This window comes from Chinchilla lanigera, unplaced genomic scaffold (genome assembly GCF_000276665.1).
Source record: "Chinchilla lanigera isolate Chin_1 unplaced genomic scaffold, ChiLan1.0 scaffold00009, whole genome shotgun sequence".
NCBI classification, from domain to species: Eukaryota; Metazoa; Chordata; class Mammalia; order Rodentia; family Chinchillidae; genus Chinchilla; species Chinchilla lanigera.
Window position 1 is genome coordinate 3,281,920 of NW_004955410.1, and position 23,996 is coordinate 3,305,915.

General features: G+C 38.0%; 1 protein-coding gene across 1 annotated transcript in view; it reads left to right on the forward strand.

Annotated features, from left to right (window-relative positions):
- Nucleotides 1-23,996, forward strand: part of Pclo (piccolo presynaptic cytomatrix protein) — a gene marked incomplete at its 5' end in the record, with an annotated part of 335,712 nt that overhangs the window by 283,575 nt on the left and 28,141 nt on the right. The window contains 2 exon segments of the mRNA XM_013510507.1: nucleotides 6,503-6,641; nucleotides 10,902-10,972. Coding sequence (XP_013365961.1) covers nucleotides 6,503-6,641; nucleotides 10,902-10,972 — 210 coding nt within the window.

Here is a 23,996-nt window from a genome sequence, read left to right on the forward strand (position 1 = left end):
ATCACTAAAATTATAGCTTAAATATATGAAGATAAAGTAAAAGTCTTAATTTTCATTTAGGATACTTTACTCAAATTTTCTTTTCTCATTCACTGTGACATTTTGGTACCCACTTATACTGTATTGAAGTGATTTTTTTCCAAAATTAATTCTGAGATAAAAATACCTCAGAAAAAGAAGATATAATTAAAACAAATTATAAGATAAGGATTAGAGGAATTTCCTGCATAAGTTCTTTATTCATTCACATTCTTCCATATATATGTTTAATTTTCTGACTGCATGTGATGTCCCACACGTTCCTTAAGTTAGTGGTGACACTGCTCCATTTTGTTCATTGCAAGCATTATAATGCCATGCTTTTGCATTTTCAAAAAATCCCCTCTACCAGATACAGGGTATTAGTGAAAACAATTTTCTTTTGTTATGCTGAGGTTTTATACCATTACTTCTGTTCCCTATAATCATTGATCCTGTAATTAGGATCACTGATCTATAATTCCAGAATGAATGATTGTATGGGAAACACCTGTAAATTCCTGGTACCATCCCATAAAAAATTGAATTGTTCATTACAGTGTCTTAAAAGCATCAGGCATCAGGCCAAGGGGTGTGAAACCAGAGAACAGGAACACTGTTAATGGGTGAGCAAGTTTCTTGGGCCGTCACAAACGGGGCGATGGATGGGGTGATGGTGACGGTCTTGCTCTGACAGACACTGTGTGAACAAGGTATATTTTAAGGACTGCATTCTTAGTTCTAAGGAAAAGGCAACTGTAACATTCCATATCTTAAGGTTTGTAATACCTTGGTAATAGATGTGTCTCTGATAGATAGATAGATAGAGATATACTTCTATGTGTGTATGTGTATAATTACATATATATGTATATATAGTCCTTTAATACCTTGTCATTTAAAAAAGACATTTCAGTAATGTCCTTCCTTCAACTTTCCAACTCAATAATTTGCAAATGACTGCTTTGGATGCCAGAGCTGTCTATTTTCAATACTTTTATTTCTGAAAACTTGTAACTTAAGAGCATATGAACATTCTTACAAAGAACTCTTTTCAGGCTATCTGTCCCACTTTTCTAGTGTGCTAGTTCCTTTATTTTTTCTAAAATAGATAATACACTGATGTAGGTTCAGAAAAAAAAAACTAAAGTACTTTTAAAATATGACCATCTTCTTAAACTATTAATCATTAATTGTGATAGGAAATATACAAAAAATGTAACTAGACAAAATTTAACAAAAAATGTATTGATACTGCTGTTCACTTTGGAATTTAAAACCAATTGGATTAAGACATTATTTAAGTAGAAATTAAGCAAGTAAACCCAAGCAAGCATAGCGGCAAGGGAATCTAATTCAGTGCAGAGACCTTCAGCTCAATGCCTAGGACATACAAAAACAGAAGGGTAAACTCCAATGGTAGCAGGAAATAAATACAGATCACACTGTTCATTAAAATGTTGTGAAAATCTCAGTCATAAGGTAAATGTGTATGGAAAGGAAAAAGTATTAACAGCAGTAAAGGCTTCATCAAGCATTTTAGGTCCACATTCAAATGAAATTTTAAAATGAAATAACTACAAAACACCTTCAGCAAAATAATAAAACATAATAGCAGTAACAGGTGAGAGTCAGATGGTTAGACCGCAAGAGGGGAAAGGAGGGAGGGAAAAACGATGAAACAACGGGGAAAAGCGAGGGAGGGCGGGAGAGAGAGAGAAGGATAGAAGGGGAGGAAAAGCAGAGGTCAGAAAGTAGGAAAGGTCCCTAAAACCAATACCAGCTAAGTCAAAATTAACCCTAGCTAAAGAAAAAATAAAATATGCTCTCTAAATACATGACGTCTAAAACAGCTAGGTACTTATTTCAGTTCCACCTTTTAACTTTTTGAATAAAGAGAAGTACTGATGAAGAAATAAGAATTTCACACAGTCTTAAAACCTCCCAGACTGTGTCTATAAATATGATACTGTGTCAACCAGCAGCTCAGAGTCTACGTAACAAGCCATCCCTGGAACATCGTGGATGCCTGTGTCGGGTACCGGCATCGGGGGGCAGGGGGACACACCAGCAGGGATCCTCAGGCACAGGGACCTCTCCTACTCCCTGTGAGCCCCGGGTGTGAGCCCAGTGTGGCTCCTTCTTCCTCTCCTGATGGATATGTGACCTGCACTGGATGAGCCATTCAATCTCCACAGGTCTTCACCGTGCTAAAGCAGAATCCTGGCTGTGCAGCAGGAAGGGTGTTTGGGTCCAGATTCCACGATTACAGTCCCGGCTGCCTGGGTCCCTGGGCTCTGAGCACGGTGCTGCCACTGGGGGCGGGCACAATGACAGATTCTGCATATTTAGTACAGTAGGAGGAGAAAGGAACCCGAGAGAGCCAACTGCTCGAAGGCAGATGTGCAGCAGACAGCTCCAGCTTTATTGCAGGGAGTCGCCTCGCAGGAAGTAATCAAGCAGTCTTACCACCCAGCACCCATGGGAGACAGGGAGGTCTGAGTATGACTTAGGACAGATCTACTCCCCTCACAGGAAATAAAACTCATTGGCCCGACATGCCCTCTCGGTAACTGATCCCGGTGCCCAGCAGTCTGAAGCCACCCTAGGGGACCCAGGACCTGTCAGAGTCGCAGGTGTCCCTCACCTGGGTCCCTCCCATCCACCCCTCCTTGAGAGCCCAGTGAGCTCCTCGGAAAGAAAGTCACGCACTTCCCAAAACTTGGCTCCAAAAGGTGCCTCACTCTTTAAAATCCTCAACTTATCCATAAAGTAGTCATTTTTTCCTACTTGACAGAGACACGCATAGCGCTTTCTGTGCAGTGTGTGCTTCCCAAACTGAAGTAGAGTTGAAAGAATAAAGCAGAGGTACAATGTTTCAGATTGTTAACTTTGAAATCACGAAATTGCAGAATACCATAGTTAGTTTTAATGTTTTAAAATATTATTTCCTTCAGGAACATAGAAAGACAGAGATATTACACTTAAGTAAGCCTAGAGCTCACCAAACCTCTGTCTGCCAAGCCAGCAAAGAGCACAGATTCTAGCATTTCCCAGCCTTTGGCTCCCATGCAGTTACCATTCCTAATCTTTTCTTGTTACTGAAGTCTAAATAGACATGCACATTTAATATTTTGGGACAATTCACAAATCTATGCTTTCCACTGTTTAGTGCATTACTGTTAAATGGTTTCTTCATTCAAACCAGCTTTTTGAGATCAGGATTATTTTAAAAAACCTAGCTGATGATCATATTTTTCTACATGGTAGGACAGATTAAAGTTGTTATTTCTGATTTTGAAACCTACAAAAAAATTGATTCATTGAAGTTCTGTTGGCAAAGAACATGAGGAGAAATCAACCTGGCTATGTCAAGTGTCTTTTCTTTCTTTTTTTGGTACTGAGAATTGAACTCAGGACCTCGCCCTTGCCAGGCAGGTGCTGTGCAATGAGCTGTATTCCCAGCTCTCAAGTGGTTTTTTGATTAGAGATTTTTTTTAAAGATTCATAGTTGGATTCAAAAGTGAAACACTATCTACCAAACCATTCAGATGTTTTCATGTTCTGTTTAGACAAAGAATATTAATGCATGGTTATTTGTTTATTTACTCATTAACTACTTCTTGACCACAGCCTTGAGACAGAAAGCAGACCAATAACCAACCTTGAGAGGCAAACTAAAGAACTAGCTGAAATCTTTACCTGTCCCGAAATTATACAAGATCTAGCCTCCATATTAACTCTGAATAGCATTTGGCTCATTAAAAAGTTTGTAGTAATGTAGACTTTTCTCAGTGTAATACAACTGATGTTTTCTTATTTCGGATCTATTTCAAGAAAGAGGAATTAGAAAGTGCATGCGTTGTTTCAAATTTTGGGAAAAGAGCCATTAAAACACTGGGATTGTTAGCACCAGGTTGTCAAAACCTCTGCATTTCGATGCTGCACAGAAGTTTCTGCTACTGTAGGGAGGTATAACCCAGTAAAAAGTGAAGGTCCATTCTTCATTTTAACTTAATTTTCAGAAAGTTTCTAAAGCTGGACCATCTCTACACTATACTTATACATTAGGTTTGGAATATGATCAGGGACCAGACTTTTTCTTATGATAATGCCAAGCATCTAGATTCATTTAAGTTAGTCATCTAACTTCTCACTAATTTCAACATTAGATGGAATCCTATTTTGCAGAGATGAGATAGACTTAGGTTCATTCCATTATGTGTTCCCTGGATTTTCTTTTTATATTTCTTCTAAAATATTTGTTTGCATTTAAAATAGTGAAGATTTACACAGGCCTTCTAAATTAGATTTCTTTTCAAGGAGATAGGGAAGATGCCAAAAAAAAAAAATCTTCCCTTATATTACTTTCTGGCTTCCTTTCTTTTTTCTAATTATGCTGCTTTACATTCTATGTATATTTCTCAAAAGGAGAATAAAATTAGAAATTAGATCAGATAAAAACTATAGTTGATGAAAGAAAAGCTAGAAAAGTTTTGCAATGTAAATAATAAGGTATTATTTCCATAATATAGTTATTCTCCTGCATTTATTAGTTTGTTCATGGATAGCATTGCTCTAATTGAGTAAAGATAAAGTGATTAAATTAATGTTTATTAAAGTTTGTCTTTGAAAATAGTATATGGAGATGTTTTTGGTTGATGAAATTCATGTTTCCCATTCAATATAATACTATATAATGTTAACAGTGTACCTGGCTGGGTTATAAAATGCCAGCCAAAAAGCATAGCACCTTTCCTTGTTCAGAAGCAGTTGATTATGCAATTTAATCTCCTTATATATGTCCATAATTTTATATGCTAGTTATATTACCTTTATATTTTTAAAATTATTCTTTTTAAAAAGTATTTCCTTTTATATTAAATACACCATCTGGGATTTTTCTACATACACTGAAGAAATAATGAACAAATGTTGTAACTATTCTCTTTCTGTGAATCTAGTTCTATGTGTAACTAGTAGTTGGTTCAGCGGTGGCTAAATAACCCTTTGCTAAATACCTGTTCCCAGCATGGAAACAACAAATGGAGGGAGGGAGAATTTAATCCCTTGAAAGACTTGATCCTACTTCCCCTATAGGTGAATACCCTGTTCTCAGAGGTTTCCTAAAAAGTATCTACATTTTTCCAATTGTCTTGGTTATGTAAATCAAAAGTCCCCCAGATTAAGACTCATTGTGTTCTTACGTATTTCCTTAAGGAAAGTGTTGCGATCTCAGGATTTTGGTTAACTCTTCCTTCAGTGGTGTAAACCCATTCAATGATCTAAGAGACTTCTAGCAGAGCAGGGATGTACTCATGGAGGAGAGGGATTCTAAGTAGCTCTGTAGTTTAGAACACATCTAGATTTAGCAGAGAACAGAGAGGAATTCATTTGCAGGGACTATGTAAGCTCAAAAAAAAAAAAAAAAAAAAAAAAAAAAAGCTTGCAGAAGCCCAGAAGGAAAAAGAGGAGAGGCTGTGAGGAACTGCATCACCAGAGGAAGAAGGGCAGGTCCCAGGGCTGCTCCTAGCCTCATCTTAGAAGGCACTGCCAGCCCCATGGCCTGCAGGTGGTAAAGACTCACATCACTGCAGAAGTCATGGGGAGTCACAACTAGACTGAGATGACCAAATCTCACACACCTTGGCAGAAGACAGAAATCAACAGCTTCAAAAACCTGCTAGAAAACCTTCTCTTCCACAAAATATAAGGCAGCACTGTTTTACTCTTCCTTCTTTTTGCATCGAAATTTCCTTTCAAATCTAGAACCCTGCCGACATTAGTCCTGTACTCTACTACCTAATTTGAAGCAAATCTTGTGTTTCGATTGAGAATATGGGCATACGGATCCATAATTCAAAAAGAAAACTTACAAAATTTCTGAAATAAGTCTGAGTCATGAACTATGAAATGCCTAAGGGAAACAAGTATCTTTAATTTTAAAATCTCAAGAGATGTTGGTACATCCCCACACAGAAAAGCACAGAATTATCATTTCTGGAACTTACCTCTCTGTTTGGCATCTTCCCTTCTGAGGAGAAAAAGAACTGGTGATTGGTTATTAATATGGAAAATAATTAAGTAGTTTCTTTTATTCTTCTAGTTTTAGCTACCAAAGTTTCCCAAAATTCTTTTCTCAGTGAAATACCCAAACTGTTATTTGTTTGACAATTTCACAGTTGTAATACCAGACACAAAATCATGATAATAGTGTAATTTGGTACTATTTGACTCAGTCTGAGTAATTAAATGGTTTTTCCCTGGTGGTAATTGGGTCTTGCTTTAATGGCCAATAAACAAGTAAAGTTACTTAGTGCTGAGGAACTGGTTAAGGAGGGCAAGAGGAAGGCGGCTTGAGAAGCCGAGAGTTCTTAGCAAAGATGTGCTTCTAAGCATCCATTAAGAAAGCTTGTAATTATGCATGTGGAGACCAGGCAAGCCTCTTAGTGACTGTAGTGTTGACTCTTCCCACACCATGCAGCAAAGCCCAGCAACCCACGGCCTGCAGATAGCTCGGCGTCCACCGGCTCCTCCGGCAGCAGCTTTGGCAGCGGCTACAGCGTGGACAGCGAAGGCAGCGGCCCCACCGGGGACACCAGTCTGTTCCCGATGCCACGAATGTAAGTGGGTCTTTGTTATTGCAAGGTTAACAGCATGATGAGTAAGATACTCCTAACCCTTCACAGGAAATAAGTAGATAATTACACAGTTCTGAATCACTAGGTCTGTTTATGCCTACATAGAAATACATTACTCAGGAAAGATTAGGGGTGAATCCAGTGAAGTCTAAGGATGAGGGCTCATCACTACCAGCAGTTTCATTAGTACAACCTGTATTTAATGTGAAAACTGCTAATCACTTATCCCTGCCAGACTAGAGCTCAGCAGCAGTGTGTTGGTGTTTTGGTCACACAATGAGCGAACCCGAACACATTGGTTTGGGAGATAAAGATAGATTCATTTACCGGAATCAGGAGAAACTGAAAGGCACCCCAAGAGCCCATGTCATCCTCAGAACAGATGTTACCCTGTGCTTGTCATGGAGAGTTTTCAACTATAAATTGCCCTGCAATAAAAATGGAAGATTTCAAAGTATTTTCATATGTTCTAGAACAAATAGCACCTAGTACTAAGTAGTGTCTAGGACCCTGGGTGGGTACTCCTGAAATAAAACCCATGCATGATATGTTAGAACTCAAGAATATCATTTTGCAAATAAAATCTAAACTAAAACATTGTGTTTAGGATATGTTAGAATAGGTTGTGTCATGCTGGTGGCAAAATGGAGCAGCATTCAAGATAAATATGCAGATTATGTCTGCTCCAATATCACAACATGAACTTCCAGATCTTTCCTTTTCCTGCCAATTAAGCGAGTCTTGTAAATTGGAAACATCACCAGGATATCCATGTCCTAGGATCTAGACTAGGGCAAACACAGCCTGCCACCTGGCTTTGTAAGGCTTGTGAGCTAAAAAGAGCTTTTTGATGTTAAAATATTTTTTACACGTGAAAAAAACAAAAGAATATTTTGTGACGAGCAGACAACATGACCTCTACATTCCATGCAAATGGAGTTGTGAAGGTGCACAGCGGTGCCCCCTGGTTTGTGTGGAGCCAGTGTGAAGAGGGCAGGGCTGAGCACTGTCACTGAGGCTGTGGAGCCACAGCCACCTACGGCACCCCAGCTGGCCACCCCGGCCAGGGTATGACAGGGGTCCTTCTTGTGCTCCAGTGCTGAGTGAAATCTGCTCTTGGAGTAGAAATTCTCTTTGTTTTAATGAAGGTTTCATAAATTAACATAAACATTATTAAAGTTTTTATACATATATCCTTTTGAATAACTGGGATAACTGTACTGCTGATGTCTAATGGTATATTGAAAGGAACAATTAATACCTAATTTTTTTTCTTTTTGACCAATTTTGCGTGCTTACATCTGGTAATCAGAACAACGAATTTGAAGACAACAATAGGCAATACAACAGCCACTGGGAAATTTCTATCAACTTGTCTAGTGAAGCTCTGTATTTTTTTTTTTTTTTATTCTCTTTAATGTTTGATCAGTCTTGCATTCTCACATCTGTTAATCTGAGCAACTTTGTTGAAGATACCAGTATGTAATATAACAACCACTCCTAATTCCTATCATTTTATTCTGAAACCCTGTATCATTTTTATTGTTTTTGCTTTGTTTTGTCTTTTTCTATTTTGCTATTGTTCTCTTTTATTATTCTCTTTGAAATAATGTATATCGTTTTGACCACCAAAATACTATCAACGGTTAATGATTTGGTTTATAAAAGAAAAAGAGAAAATCTGTTTTTATAGTGTATATGCTGCAATACTTGTGACATTTTTCCAACTTAAATTAAGCAAATTATTATTTTATGAGCTTCATGTCTGAGGCCTTTTTGTATTTGTTCTTTTTTTCTGAGACTTGGCCTATGGACTTCAGTAGAATTTTTGTACCTATCTACATTATTGGATATAATCCTAAAACTAACCAGGTCTCATTACTCCTTGGCCTTTGATGATCCAGTGTGAGAAGAATTTCAACAAATTTATTCCACATCTCTCTAACTTGTGAATATCACATGAATTTATAAAGCCTTTGCACAGCAGATAAATTCATGTCCTCCAGTTTATCTGTACCTTTCAGAATACAGAATTCAACACTGATAACAAAGTTATAACTTTCATAGATTTAATTATGTTATTTCCCCAATATCTGAACATTTAAAATGAAATTATATGGTTTTTACCTACTTACCATAGGGCATTTTGGTTTTTTCCCTTCTCCTATTTCTCTTTTAAATCAAAGCCTCACTAAATTGGCTACAAGCTTATTCTCTTGTCATATAAGCAAAAAGAAAATTTACTTTCTTAAAATGTTGTATGACACATGTAAGAAACAGTATTAATTTTTTATATAAATTAGCTGAAACTAGCTGAAAACAGGAAGAATTTCAAAACTATCACTAAGTAAAGCTAAAAGTCTATGTTATTACAATATTTTAGGTAAATGAATAGTTTTCATTTTTAATTAACATGTAAAGTCATGCATAGATATGGGCTACCAGGTGACGATTTGATGCCTGTATGCATTGTCTGGTGTTCAAGTCTAGAAAAGCGTATGTGGTGAGCAAAGCTCAGACACTTTTCATTCTTTGGTGAAAGAACATTCAAATACTTTTTTCCTTAACTGTTTGGACAGCACAGTACCCTATCTTTACCAATAGTCACCCTACTGCACCTTAACATGTGCCCACTTACTTCTATCTAACAGTAACCAGTGCTCCCTGGCCAGCCACCCCACCTCTGTCCCCCTCTGTCCCCCACTTTTGGGCCCTGGTCCACATCACTCCACTCTCTCTCTGCAAGTTCATCATGTTTGATCCACAGTGAAGCCTGCAGTATGGCTGCCCTACCTGTGTTTATGAATCCCATTAATGTCATAAATGACAGGGTTTCACCCATTTCATGCCTGAACAATTGTCTTAGTTACTTATCTCTTGTTGCTGGGACAAAATACCCGACACCCAAAATTAAGGAAGGAAAGGTTTATTTAGCTCACAGTTTGTGGAGGTTTCAGTCTGTAATCAGCTGGCTCCAAGGCAGGGTGGCATGACACTGGGGCAACAACTCAAGGTCACAGAAGACAGCAAAAGCAGCAAGAACGAAAGTGGAGACAGCAAGCCTCTTTGCCTCCCTTAAACTGTAAGCAGGCCACGCCCTCCCAGGGCAGGTGTAGCACTCACCCCATCTCAGTGCCCTCTTGCGCAGGATGAGGATGTTTACAGGGTGAGGACCCTGGCCCCCTGCTGAGTTGCTCAGTGAACCTTCCAAACTTCTCAAGGAGACACAGTGTATCACCACTACAGCAATATCCCATTGTGCGTGTGCCCCACATCTCCTTTACCCACCCATCAGCTGGTGGACACTGAAGCTTGATGCTGCCATTTCTTGGCTATTATGAATAGCGCCACAGTGAAGGTGGGCATGCAATGTTCACAGACAGACTCCCAGAGCCTGTAGCGGGATTACTGGATCACACGGTAGATCTGCTGTCAGTTGTTCCGCAACCTCCGTACTGTTCCCCACGATGGCCCGTGGGGATGGCTACCCCCGCCAAGTGATAGGGCTCTCTCTTCTCCTTGTGCTCTGATGCTTGTCATGCCGCCCTTACTGGAGGGAGGGACACTTCATGGTGGCTTTAATTTGCATTTCCCCAATCACTGCAAGTGTTGACATTTTTCCACATATCTGCTGATTATTTGTATCTCTTCTTTCAAGAAATATCTTTTGGGGTTTCAATATTATTTTCATGTTATTAATTCAGTATTTCCCTTCTAACAAAAGAATCTCTAGAAGCTCATTTATAGTATATATGCTACCAAAGCAAGCACTAAAATCTCATTTTTAAGCATTATAAAGATATAAAAATTCTTTCTTGATTAAAAGTGGAGAAAACATTAATAATTTTTGAAGGGGCTGATAGATTTGATCCAGTGTGGACATTGCACTCTGTGTACATGTACCAATGGGCCCATTAATGTGAGCATTTACATTTGTATGTGCCAGCTAAAGAAATTTTAATGGAAAAAAATTGTTTCACAGGTTTGAAAATTTCATGATAGTGTGATTGTTTGATAAATGATTCTACAAATAAAACTTAGGAATTTTGAGACATTGTTTGGACCAAGTTAGAATAATAAATAAGCTCCCATCTTAAAACTCACATGACAGCGCGCATATTTGTCATTCAAATAATCCATTGCAGGTCTGAATATCTAATGCCCTTTTATCTTTACAAAGCTAATCTCCTTATTTGCATCCCAGGGGATGATGAGTATACATATAATTCTTTTTCTAAACAGAGGGAAGATGGGGCAGAACGGACAGGAGCCTGTAAAGCAGCCCTCAGGAGGAGGACTGGCAGACTCGGAAGGTGAGTTCGTGCTTACGGTCCTGGAGTAGGGTTAAATTGTCATCCTACATCATCAGTTCTTTGTCTTAAAATATGTAAATGCTAATGGCAAAAACAATATTTTCCTTAACATATCATGCAAACAGAAAATCAATCTTAAGATTTATTCCTGTTCTGTAGGTTGTCTTTTCACTCTACTGGCAATTTCTTTTGCTATGTAAAAGCTTTTTAATAAGATGAAATCCCACTTATTGATTCTTTGGAATATTCCTAGCTATTCTTTGGAATAGCACCCTAATAAGATGAAATCCCACTTATTGATTCTTTGCAATAGAGTTCTACCTATTCTCTTTTCCAGCAGATTTAGTGTTTTGGTTTTAATATTTAGATCTTTGATCTGTTTTGATTTTAGTTTAGTGCAAAGTGAGAAACAAGGGAAGAAATCTTTGCAATTGTTCTTCTGACAAAGGACTGCTATCTAGAATATATAGAATCAGAACCCCCAAATGTAAAGACCCAATCCAAGAATGGGCATGTGAGATGAATATACAGATCTCAGATGAAGAAGTAGAAACAGCAAATAAATATAGGAAAAAATGTTCACTATCACTGGTCATTCCAGAGATGCAAATGAAAATGCTGAGATCCCGTCTCACTCCAGAAAAAAATGGCTGTTATCAAGAAATCAACCAATAACAAATGCTAGCAGGGCAATGGGGAAAAAGGAGCCCTTGTCCACTGTTGGTGATAGTGTAGACTGGTGCAACCACTGTGGAAATCAGTGTGGAGAGTCCTCAAAAAATTAAAACTAGAGATTCCATTTGACCCAGGTATTCCCCTTCTTGCTATCTTCCCCCAGAAATTAAAAGCATAGTGATATGTGCACACCCATGTTTGTAGCAACACAGTTTATAACAGCTAAAAGTTGGAAATAGCCCAAATGCCCATCAACCAATGAATAAATAAATAAGATGTGCTTATTTAATACAGTAGAGTACTACTCCATTCCTAGGCAAATGGGTGCACCTCAAGGTGCACTCCTAAGTGAAATAAATCAAAGACACGTGTGTAAATATTGCATTATTTCTCTACTGTGAGAAACCAGAAGGGAAATAAGGACCAAAATGTATACTACATATTATGAAATAGGAAGAAAATGTTCAGTTAGGAAGGGGAACTACGGAGGGAGAGGGCAAAAGGAAGGAAGAGAAATCAAAATGAGAGAAGCAGGAACAATGCAAACAAAGGATTTTTAAATAAGGAGGGGAAAAGGGGCTGAAGGTAGGGAAAGGGAATGGGAAAAAAGTAAGAATTTAAATGTATTACGTTCGGGTACTGATTCCCTATGATGAATGTGGTCCTTATGTATATCTAAAATGTACCAATAAATTAGAGACTTTCAAAATTCAATTTTAAAACAGCACTTAAACTATGAAAATGCTTAAATATATGAATCTGAGAACAAATAAATGGTGTACACATCGTCCACTAAAAATTAATTACTGGACCAAATTCTAAAGTAAAAGTCATGTTTGAAATTCAATAATTTGGGTTTTATTAAACAAATAATAAACTATTTCAAAAAATGCAAAATCAATGTTTAATTTCAGCAAACACATGAGAACATGTACGAGCCCAGTTTGTCTTTCACTACTGTGATAAAATCTGACAGATCTGTTATCTTCATGGACTGCAATGATCCCTCGGTAATTCTAACTTCATTTCATGTGCTACCTCAGTTGAGTCTTAGAATTACCTAGTAGGTAAATAATAGCATATAGTGCGTCGATATAAATGGGAACCAAAGCGCAAAGAGCACATAAGGTCTGGACAAGTGTTTTGAGCTTTTGAGCCCAGGAAAATGGTACTGAACACCATGTGTGAGGGAGAATGGTCCCGGGCATGCTTCCCAAGGTCATAAGCAGGCAGAGAGGAGACCTGGGTGTCGATTCTGGTCTATGAGTATGTAAGTTGCTTGCTGGCTTCAGAAACCTTATCTGATAGACGCTAGTTCTAAATAGCACCTTGTTCCCTGGACTTCAGTGGATGCCACATTTTTCTGGTTCTCAATTTTTCCTTTCCATGGATTTATTTTTTTCTTTTTGGACTCATGCCTATTGCCACATTCCCCAGCGTTCCATCCCGAGTTCATGAATCCTTTTACTCACCTGTCTCTGTATAAACTCACCAATTTGCCTGGCTGTAGATCAGCGTCCAGTCTGCTGCCCAGACTCCCTAGGGTCCACAGTCAGCTGGCTAATTGTCTGGAATTCACATTCAGCCAGGCGTTTGTGCCCTCCAGCTGTGTAAGTTAGAAGAATGGATGGTTGGGACTTGGGTACGTACTCTCAGAAGAGTCTGAGAGACTGAGTAGGGATAGCAAAGCGGCAGAAGGAAGCCACTGTCCCATGGGCAAGAAGACAGTGAGAGGACAGGAGCCAAGGAGAGACACAGCAGAGGCCAGAAGTCCGTCCAGGGGCCCCTCAGGATGGGGAGAGATGCTCCTGTCCTCGCTCCCTCCCATTCTGCAGTCTGCATGGTGCCTGACCAAAGCCAACAGGAAGCCAGTGAACAGGGGAGCTGGGACACAGGTGGGAGCTCCTCCAAGAAGAGAGCAAGAGAAGGAGCAAGAGGTCTGTGTGTGAGTGCATAACACAGGGTTCCACCCGGAGAGCCCATCATGTCCCAGACTCCACAGGCCGGCGCTTAATCCACCCTCCTCTCGGGTTTGCATACTTTCTTGCTGTGCTCCCAGCACTGGCACCTGCTTTTGCTAACACTTTCATAGTCTATTACCATTCTTTGATTTAAGATACCTATTTTACGCGCACTTCCTCCATAAGATTGAAACACTCTCAATCCATCTGTATGCTTTATCCTGATTTCCCAGCTCTTAGCAGAGAGCCTGGCCAGTAGAGTTACTGAAGGAATTGTGCTGCATGAGGAAGAACTACTAAGATTGTACACAGAAGTAATAGCGACTAATTCAGATGTGACTGTAGAATTCAGGTGCAGGGAAGAAGTCCATATGTAGCTGGAGCTACTTAATTTCACCTTTTTTTAAGCTTAACATTTTCAAATAAAAGTTAAACGTTAACAGCTGCCAGTGGCTGGAACTGTTCAACCAGGTTCTGCTTCCTTCTTTCCTCTTAATCCCACACAAAGAAATGCATGTTTTCCAAGAAAGAGCCAATCACAAGATACTTTGTTTTTGTTTAAGTCTTGTGAGTCAGTATGCTTGTACTTGAGTGGACTGACCCTGACCCACAACTGATCTAGACTAGTTCCCCCCAAGGAGGGGAACAGAATGGAATAGGAAATGAAACGTGATTCATTTTTAGTCATGTGGCCTTTTCACAGCAGTATTTTGGACAAATAGGGTTTTCTTTATTTTAAAGAGAAAAAACAATAAAAACAATGACAGAAAATTTCAAAAGAAGATAATAGGAGATTAACAATGATTAGTATAATGTGTACTGATATCTTCAAAGTAGTTGCTCAGATTACAAAATATAGGCATGAAAAATTGGTGAAGCAATATAAGCACAAATTGTTCTTTTTAATAAACTAACAGGAATTAGCAGTATAAGAATCTTAGCTATCTTGTGTGTGTGTGTATATACATATTTTTTTTTTCTTCTCCCTTCCTTCTTTTGTCCTTTCCCCATCTCAACCGTTCTTTCATTCTGAGCACTTTCCTTCCCTCTCACAATATCTGTTGTACATTTTGGATCTTATTTACTCTCAGTTTCTTATACTAGGGAGACAATATGATGTTTACACTTGTGAGTCTGATTTATTTCACTTATGAGTATGGTCTCTAATGCATCATTTATCTATAGAGTTGAATAATACTCCACTTATAAAAATAACACATCTTTTTTACCCATTCCTCAGTTGATGGATATTTGGGTTGTTTCTAAGATTTAGCTATGACAAATTGTGCCGCTATAAACATGGGTGAATATATATCTCTGTGGTATGATGTTTTTAGTTCCTTTGGGAAAATAATCAGAAGGGGAACAGCTTGGTCAAGTGGGACTGATAATCCTGGTTTTCTGAGGAACCACACTGATTTCCACAGTGGTTATACCAGTCCACACTCCCACCACAGTGGAAAAGGGCTTCTTTATCCCCACAGCCCAGCCCAATGTTGGTTATTGGTTGATTTTTTGATGATAACCATCTTTCTGGAGGTGAGATGGAATCTCAGTGCTGTTTTAATTTGCGTTTCTCAAATGACCAATAATGTTGAACATTTTTTTGTACGTTTATTTGCCATTTGTATGTCTTGACCTGCAAAGTGTGTATCCATCTCAGATGCCCTTTTTTGGATTGGGTCTCTGAATTTGGGGGGGGGTCTGTTTTTCAATTCTTTATATATTCTAGATAGAAGTTCTCTGTCTGAAGAACAGTTGGATAAAATTTTTCCCACTCTGTGGGTTGTCTTTTCACTCTGTTGGTGATTTATTTTGCTGTACAAAACCTTTTTAATGAGATGAGATCCCAGTTGTTGGTTCTTTGAAGTACTTCCCATGCGGTTTGGGTTTTGTTCATGAACTCTGCCTACCTCTATGTCTCCAAGATTTCTACCTACTTTCTCTTCCAGTGGATTCAGTGTTTCTGTTTTAATATTTAGATCTTTGATCCATTTTGACTTTAGTTTAGTGTATGGTGATAGATATGGGTTTAGTTTTAGTCTTCAGCATGTGGAAAGCCATTTTTTCTAGCACTATTTATTAAAAAGATTATGTTTCTTCCAGTGAACATGTTTTGGCCCCTTTGTCATACATAAGGTGGCTGTGTGTGTTTGTCGTTGTGTCTGCATTTTCTAATCTGTTCCACTGTTCCTTGGGGCTGTTTTTTTGCCAGTACCATGCTGATTTTATCACAGTAGTTTTGTAGTATAATTTCAGTCAGGAATTGTGATGCCTCTTATACTGCTTTCATTGCCCTGGATTACCTTTGCTATTCTATGTCTCTTCTGTTCCCAAATGAATTTTAGGGTTGTTTTCTATAGATCTTTGGCTTGATGATATGGTGTATTGTGTTTATTGATTTGTGTATGTTGAACCATCCCTGAATTCCTGGAATGAATCCCACTTGATCATGGTGTATAATCTTCTTAATGATATGCTGCATTCTGTTTCCTAGTATCTTTTTTATTTTAAGGAGATAAAAGATAAACAGGGAAACCAAGTTTCAAAGCAGGTTAGTAGAACAGTTACAATGGTTGATATATTGCATATTGTTGTCTTTATAGTAGTTAATCAACCCCAGTACCAGGATATAGACATGATATTGTGTCTAAACAAAAGTGGTTTTGTATCTATTTTAATTAGGGAGATTAGTCTGTAAATAAGATTACCCTGTAAATAAACAAAAATTAGCCTTATAAATAATCATATTTTTTTAAAACTAGAAGATCCTCTCTTTTGGTTGGATCTTTCTTTTGGTTGGATAATTCTCTCTTTTGGTTGGCTCTTTCTCTGCTTTTGGTATCAGGGTAATACTTGGCCAAGTAATTTTGACTTTATATTAATATGGACATTTGACAGTAATCAAATATTTACTTTTCGTGTCTACATGAACCTGGATTATAACAGATATATAAAAGAGAGCTAATAACAGGAGAAGAAAACTGCAATAAATGTTAAACCTTTAGAAACAATCTTAGGGCCTGGGATATAGCTGAGCCTCACAAACACCTGCCTGGCAAGCACAAGGTCCTGAGCTCCATTCCCAGTACAAAAAGAAACAGAGAAAGAAACAATCTTAAATTAGGAAGGATATATAAACAGAGTAGGCACAAAAGTGTTACATGTGTTTATTCCAAGTAAGTAGAATGCATCAGTTTCAACTGCATGATATTTTGCCTCTGTGGAAAAATGGAATCAGTTTTGTGTTGTACTTAATTAAGGTGTGTGTATGACTTATATCTCACTTTATGTGATCCAGAGATTTGTTCTCACTTCTTTCTGTTGGTTGGTCAACATGAACAGACAGTCCAATTGGGGGCAAAACAGAATCAGTGTAACTTACTTACAGACAAAATATAAAGTTTGTTGATCATACTTGTACTCCTTTCAGTTCCTGACCAAAAAAGTGTTCTTATAAACAATCATATTTTTTAAAAACTAAAAGATCCTCCCAATGACCTGCTTCATCTTGAGGATGACATGCTACTTGCTTAAGCCTTTGTTTTATGGACACATTGGTTCATTGTGAGGGGATCTGATGTAGAGAGATTTGCCCAGGACAGCATACTTCAAAGCATACCATAGACATATCACCAAAATATGTCACAGATTTAGGCAGTTTGTTTTGGGGAAGTCTTATATGTTTTGGCATTACAGTGTACAAATTGCGAAAAGCAGTGTTTTGTGGCATTGAAATTTTCTGCTGAGTCTTTTACTGAAGTTTTCTTTAAAATGCTAGACAGCCATGTCTTCGTTCTACTTATTAAGTAGGCCTGTTTATTCTGGTTTCTGATTTAAAAATCCATTTACCATTTAGTAATTTTCTCCAATAATGTTTCAACTTCCTTAGAGTAGTGACTCATAAATTTCAGTCTCAGCATGAGATTAATCCAGTGGGTGAAAATGTGAAATCCATTAAAGATTTGGGGTTTTGAGTTGCAGTAAAAAGTAGTAATTTGGGGGCTATCTATAGTAATTAAATGGTTGAATTTCCATGACTTCAACATGTGAATAATGTAACCACAAATAAACTCAGGTTTGGTGCATGGTTAACACCTGTAAATTGTAGCTATGATTGAATTAGGAGCAAAAGTGAGAATGCTTGGATTCGATGTCAAAGTGAGGCTGCGCAGGGTTGCTGAAGCACCATGTGCTTGACAGAGCCATAGCAGACTGCTTCTCTTAAGCATTTAGGCCAAACCAACTGCACTTTCCAGTTGTGCAGAGAAGCTTTTCCCCAGTTAAAAACTCTTAATTAATCCATTAAGGTAGGGTATCTAGCCCTTTTCTTCTCTTTGACTTATTAGTTAGATGCACTATGAAGTGAAAGAGGTCAGGAGCGGGAGCATCTGCAAGAAATAGACAAGGTCTGGAGGTGCGGTAAGGGACAGGCAGAGTCCAGACCGCAGGAACAGCAGAGAGAGGCCCAGATTGAAGCGCGGACCCAGACCGGGAAGGAGGAGTGCAATTCAGTACAGCTGGAGCAGAGGGCTGGGAGAGGAAAGCACGAAGAACTGGACATGCCATAGATGGGACACGGAGCTGGGCGCTCTGTGAGCAGTGGAGCTGAGCAATGTAAGAATGACTGAGGTTGACAAGGAGCTTAGAAAGCAGCCCCCCGGATGCATGTTTCTACGTGAGGAAAAGTAATGCTCAATAAAATCCTTTTAGGAGATTTTGTGTTTGAAGTACCCAGGGGTGACCAGAGTGGAAAATCTGCACATTGTGTAATTATTAGGCTGTGGACTTGGGTTCAGTATATCAGCCTCCTTTAGCGTTTAGATTTCAGAGTTATGGTGGAATAACACGTGTGAAGAACCTGACAGAAAACCAGACTCAGGGGGGACATTGTCTTTTCTAAGATGCGTCCCCCAGAGAAAGAAAATTTCTCAGCAACAACATATAATAGGCTTTGTTTCCTTGCAAGCAACTTACAGGGAAACTGCAAAGGGTAAGAAGATTTGAGTGCCTTTAGGAGCAAAGTAATGACACAGCCGGCTGAGCCTGTCATTGACTCCTGGCTCTCCGGCCTCCCCGAGTTACTCAAGGAGGTGAAGGTGGGGCGCTGTCCAGGCCTGAGCATCATCAAGGAAGGCCGGCGAGGGCCGAGTCCAGGGCACTGAAATTGTCATTAAGAACCCCAAACTTCACTCAGGATCTTAACTGCAATATTTTAGGGCCATGTTTGTAAACAGTTATATCACTTCTTCTCTATTTTTTTATCTACATAGAAGACATTAAGTACATAATGATTTCTGTTTTCTTCCAGCTATTTTGTGACATAAAGGGTAATATTTAATTCTTTAAATTGGTTCCTTTTATTCTCTGTGAAAAGGTAATAGTCCTCCAATTTTCCTAAAAACATCTGTAGAATAAACTTGATTTCCCTCCTAATATGAAATATCCATCACAGTGGATGTCAACCTGGTAATGGATTACTTCTGACTTTTCGCTTTTCTATCTGTCAGCACAAGGCTCGTTCAGTGAGCCTACTTTCATGTCCATTTCTTCCTAGACTGTTTTTACCTATTTATTTTTGAAATGTTTTAAAAAGGTCTTTACAACTTTTTTTGTTGAGAAGCAAAGGAAATTCTATATGAATACTTACATTACATTACAACTGTAAAGTAATTTAAGTTAAATGGCTTTGCTACATGTAATTTTTGCTATCAAGAATACAGAATGCTCTTGATACATTTTTGGATTTTTTTAGTAAAATTGCCTTCATTTTCTTCACATGAACTTAAAGTATTTTGTTAATTTTACAGTAAGCACTTTTTTGACTTGTCATTATTTTTGTGGTAACCTTAAGTTTTTAACTGATTGATGGGTGTTACTTTCCAATATAGTTGTTGAGATTTAATTGCTTACTAAGCCACTACATTAAAAGAGAGAAAGATGATAGCAAACCAGACATGGTAGCAGCCTCATCAATGGATGGCAAAAAGAATTATAAGACTGTGTGTGTGAGTGTGTGTGTGTGTGTGTGTGTGTGTGGTCTGCGAAGCAGGAGCAAAGACAAAAATTTTGGTTTTCACTTTTCAGATTTATTACCCTCCTAAAGTAAACATAATATAATCAAACAGTGTGTAAAAGTTTGACCCCTTTGACAGGTAATAAAAAGGTGGGCATGCCAGTGAACCCTTTTTTCACTTTTTCTGAAACAACTTTAAGGGAAACTCTAAACCAGCAATATCAAGTGTGGTTCTGTGTATTCACCCCAAAAAGAAATCAGCCACCTCCTGGAATGCTTCCTTAACTGAAGGCAATAGCAACAAGTTCAAACTCAAATACAAAGGTGATGTGATGGGTTCGGGACTTCACTGTGAGTCTAAAAGAGAAAATGCAAATTATTTTCCACATCAGTTTTGAGGTGCCAATTTTTATATGTATGATATTAGGTAAGTTATTAAAATTATCTGTCTTTCATTCCTAATTTACAGAAGAAAATAACAACAGTGTGCTCCAAGGGTCGGTGAAGGTAATGAGTGGAAAGGATGTGCCAGTGTCCCTCGGTTCCACACTCACCCCTCGCACGGCGTTCTGTCAGTGATTTCTCGCGGCCCAACTGACCCCTGGGTCCTTTAACCCTATGGTTAAGGTGCGCTCATTCTCTCCCTTTGGCATTCAAACAAGCAAATATGTCTTTAGAATCCTACATGTGCCAGTTTGTTTGGAAAAGCTGAGATATAGATTTATTATGGTATTTCAATCTACTCTTCTTCCCAAAATAATTATTACGTGACTCCCCTTCTCTGTTAAGAATGGTTTCTCTAAAACTCATCAGACTTCCTTAAATTACATGGGATTAATATTCAGAGTCATTAATTTCTATTCCTGTATTGCTCACAGGAATTTGAAATTGAACCATCTTCTGAAGAACAGTCTATTATCAGAAATTGGTGAATCTTAACTCTGACCCACATGTACCTCTGGAAGGTATTGACCGACTGACCAGCAAAAAAATAAATGAATTCAATTTCTTGGCCTTGTCATGGATCGTTCTGAGTTTTAGCATGCATCAGAGACTTGACAGTTGCTTAGTATAAAGCCCACAGTATTTCAGACTTTCAGAGATTATTTTCTGAAATGGTAGTTCTCAGTATTTATTTTCTTTAAAAATGCTTTATTCTTTGCCTAGAAATCTCTGAAATAGTTGCATAAGAAGCTGGTGCACTGATTTACTTATGAGAGAAAGGTGTTTGAATCCAAATAAAAATAATGAAATATAATGAAGAGCTCTGAATGGTTAGCATAACAATAAGCAAAAGATGCACAGATACTAAAGATAGTGTTTATTTTGTTCAAAATGCCTTTACATTTTCTGGTTAATTTGTCATGAAACCGTAGGAGGTATAGACATAAGATAAATGGAATTATAATTCCACTCTACAGGGAAGGGAACACAGGCCAGGAGCAGCAAAGCCATTCACCCAGAGAGGAGCAGTAACATAAACAGCCAGGGATGAAACCACAGGTAGAAAAGCCAGCACCACCAGTGCTTGCCATCGGATCTACCAGCATTCTTATCTGGATATTGATGGGTGCTGTTTCACCAAAACCACTTTAAAATGATAAGATTTCTCTAACAGGTTGGAAAGGAACTATCCAGCACTGTTGGAGATTATGGCCAGTTGGCCCTTTACTGTACAGGCTTGGTGTAGCACATCAAAAAGAAAATAAATTGAAATCTTGTTTCATTAGACATCAAATTTTTCCATAAAACTGCTATAGTCAAAACAACACTGTATTAACAAATGAGGCAAATATATAAATATAACATTGACAATCTATGTATGGCTTTAAAGTAAATGTTTATTAAAAATTCAAATGGGACAGATGTTTCATTTAGTAGCAAAGGCTGATTTATTTAGCAAATAGTTCTGCCAGAATTTGTTCTGTAAGGAAAAAATAGACTCTTGGATTATACCAGGTAGATAAAGGAGATAAAGTATAAAAATATAGTAATAAATATACTTGAGCAAAATGTAGGAAAATATTTGTATAACCTTGATAGAGCATGTGGGTTAGGTTCATAAACAAGCCAACAAACCCATGAACCATCAAAAATGACAGATGTTTTTATTTACAAATATAATAAATCTCTCAAATGACCAATGATGTTAAACATTTTCACATATATTTATTTGCCATTTGTATTTCTTCATCTGAGAGGTATCTTTTCATCCCAGATGCCCATTTGTGGATTGGGTCTTTGAGTTTGGGGGGGTCTGACTTTTTCAATTCTTTATATGTTATAGATATAAATCCTTTGTCTGAGGGACACCTGGCTAAAATTTTTTCCCGCTCTGTGGGTTGTCTTTTCACTCTGTTGGTGATTTATTTTGCTGTGAAAAAAGTTTTTAGTAAGATGAGATGGCAGTTGTTGCTTCTTTGTAGCATTTCTGGTGTGGTCGAGGTTTTGTTCATGAACTCTTTGCCTACACCTATGTCCTCCAGAGTTCTACCCATTCTATTTTCCAGTAGATTTAGTGTTTCTGTTTTAATATTTAGATCTTTGATCCATTTTGGCTTTAGCTTAGTGCGTGGTCAGAGACATGGGTCTAGTTTTAGTCTTTGGCATGTGGAAAGCCAGGTTTTCCAGCACCGTTTATTAAAGAGGCTGTCTTTCTTCCAGTGAAGGTGCTTGGCTCCTTTGTCAAAGAGAAGGTGACTGGGTGTATCTGGAGTCCTTTCTGCATCTTATCATCGGTTCTGTTGAGCCTCAGGTCTGATTTTTGCCAGGACCACACTGTTTACACAGTGGCTTTATAGAATGATTTCAAGTAAAGCATTGTGATGTCCCTGCCTTGTCTTTGTTGCCTAGGATTGTTTTTTGCTGTTCTGGTTCTAAATTAATTTTAGCAATGTTTTCTCTAATTCTATGAAGTACAATAAAGGTATTTTGATTGGGATTGCATTAAATCTGTAGACCAATTTTGAGATATGGCCACTTTGACAATGCTGGTTCTTTCCTTCCATGAGCAAGAGATATCTTCCCATTTCTGATATCATTATTTGCAGATGACATAATACTCTACATAGAAGACCCCAAAAACTTCACCAAAAAGACTTCTAGATTTAATAACCAGATTAAGTAGTGTAGCTGGATACAAAGGTAACATTCAAAAATCATTAGCATTTCTGTACACCAATAACAAACACACTGAAAGAGAAATTAAGGAAACACCTTTCACAACAGCACTGATAAAATGAAATACTTAAGAGATGATCTAACAAAGGAATAAAAGATCTGTACATTGAAAATTTCAGCACTCTGAAAAAAGAGAGCAACCGTAAATAGGTAGCTCCCACAGTTATCCTCAAACTGACAACTGAGAAAGAATAGCTCAAAGGTTAGAACTGGCACTGAAGTGAAAATAGTCTTTGACTGAAGAGAAATTTTTTAGAAAGTTATAATTGTCAAGACAAGAAAATAAGTGATTAACTCATGGAATTCAAATTCTAGATACTAGTAAGTACACAGAAAAGAGACAAATGAAATATTATTCAAAATAGCACGTTTTCCTTAAATTGACAAAACAAACCTCCATACTGAAGAGATAATAAAGACAACTATACCACAGGATAGCATCATAATTCAGAAAACAAATGATAGCAAGATCTCAGACATCTCTAGAGATAATTAATTAATATATATTATTATACAAAAAATGAATAATATGAATCCAGTACGTCAACAGTGATAATAGCGGCTTACAAGGGAAGGTAGTATTAGGTCATGCCCTTTGTCCGTGTGGAAGTACAAACTAAGATACTACTCAGACACTACCCTTTAAGGGTAGACACAAAATAAAATCACTATGGTAAAATCTATGTCTCCTTTCCATGCTCCATATCTCAGAATGCTACTTGGTGATGTTCCACTGAAGTAAAGAACTACCATACAGAAACACCCACTGACCCCGCACACAAGTATTTACAAACTAGGAGAGGGGAATCTAAATAGAATAGGCAGAGAGACAGACAGTGAAGGGGGAGGGGAGGGGAGGGGGCAGAAGAAGGAAAAAAGAGAAGGGAAAGGAAGAAGGCAGGGGAGGGGAGGAAGAGAAGGGAAGAGAAGGAAAAGGGAAAGGAAGGGGAAGAGGAGAGGAGAAGAGAGAGGAGAAGAGAAGAAGAGAAGAGAAGAGAAGAGAAGAGAAGAGAAGAGAAGAGAAGAGAAGAGAAAAGAGAAATACCCCAAAGAAAATCTGATCAAACTATGGAGATTCCTCTGGATATAGTAACACTTATAATGGCAGCACTCTGGGAGACTGAGGCAGGAGGATTTAAGTTTGAGCTCAACCTGCACAATTTAATGTAACCTGTGTCAAAATAAAAAATAA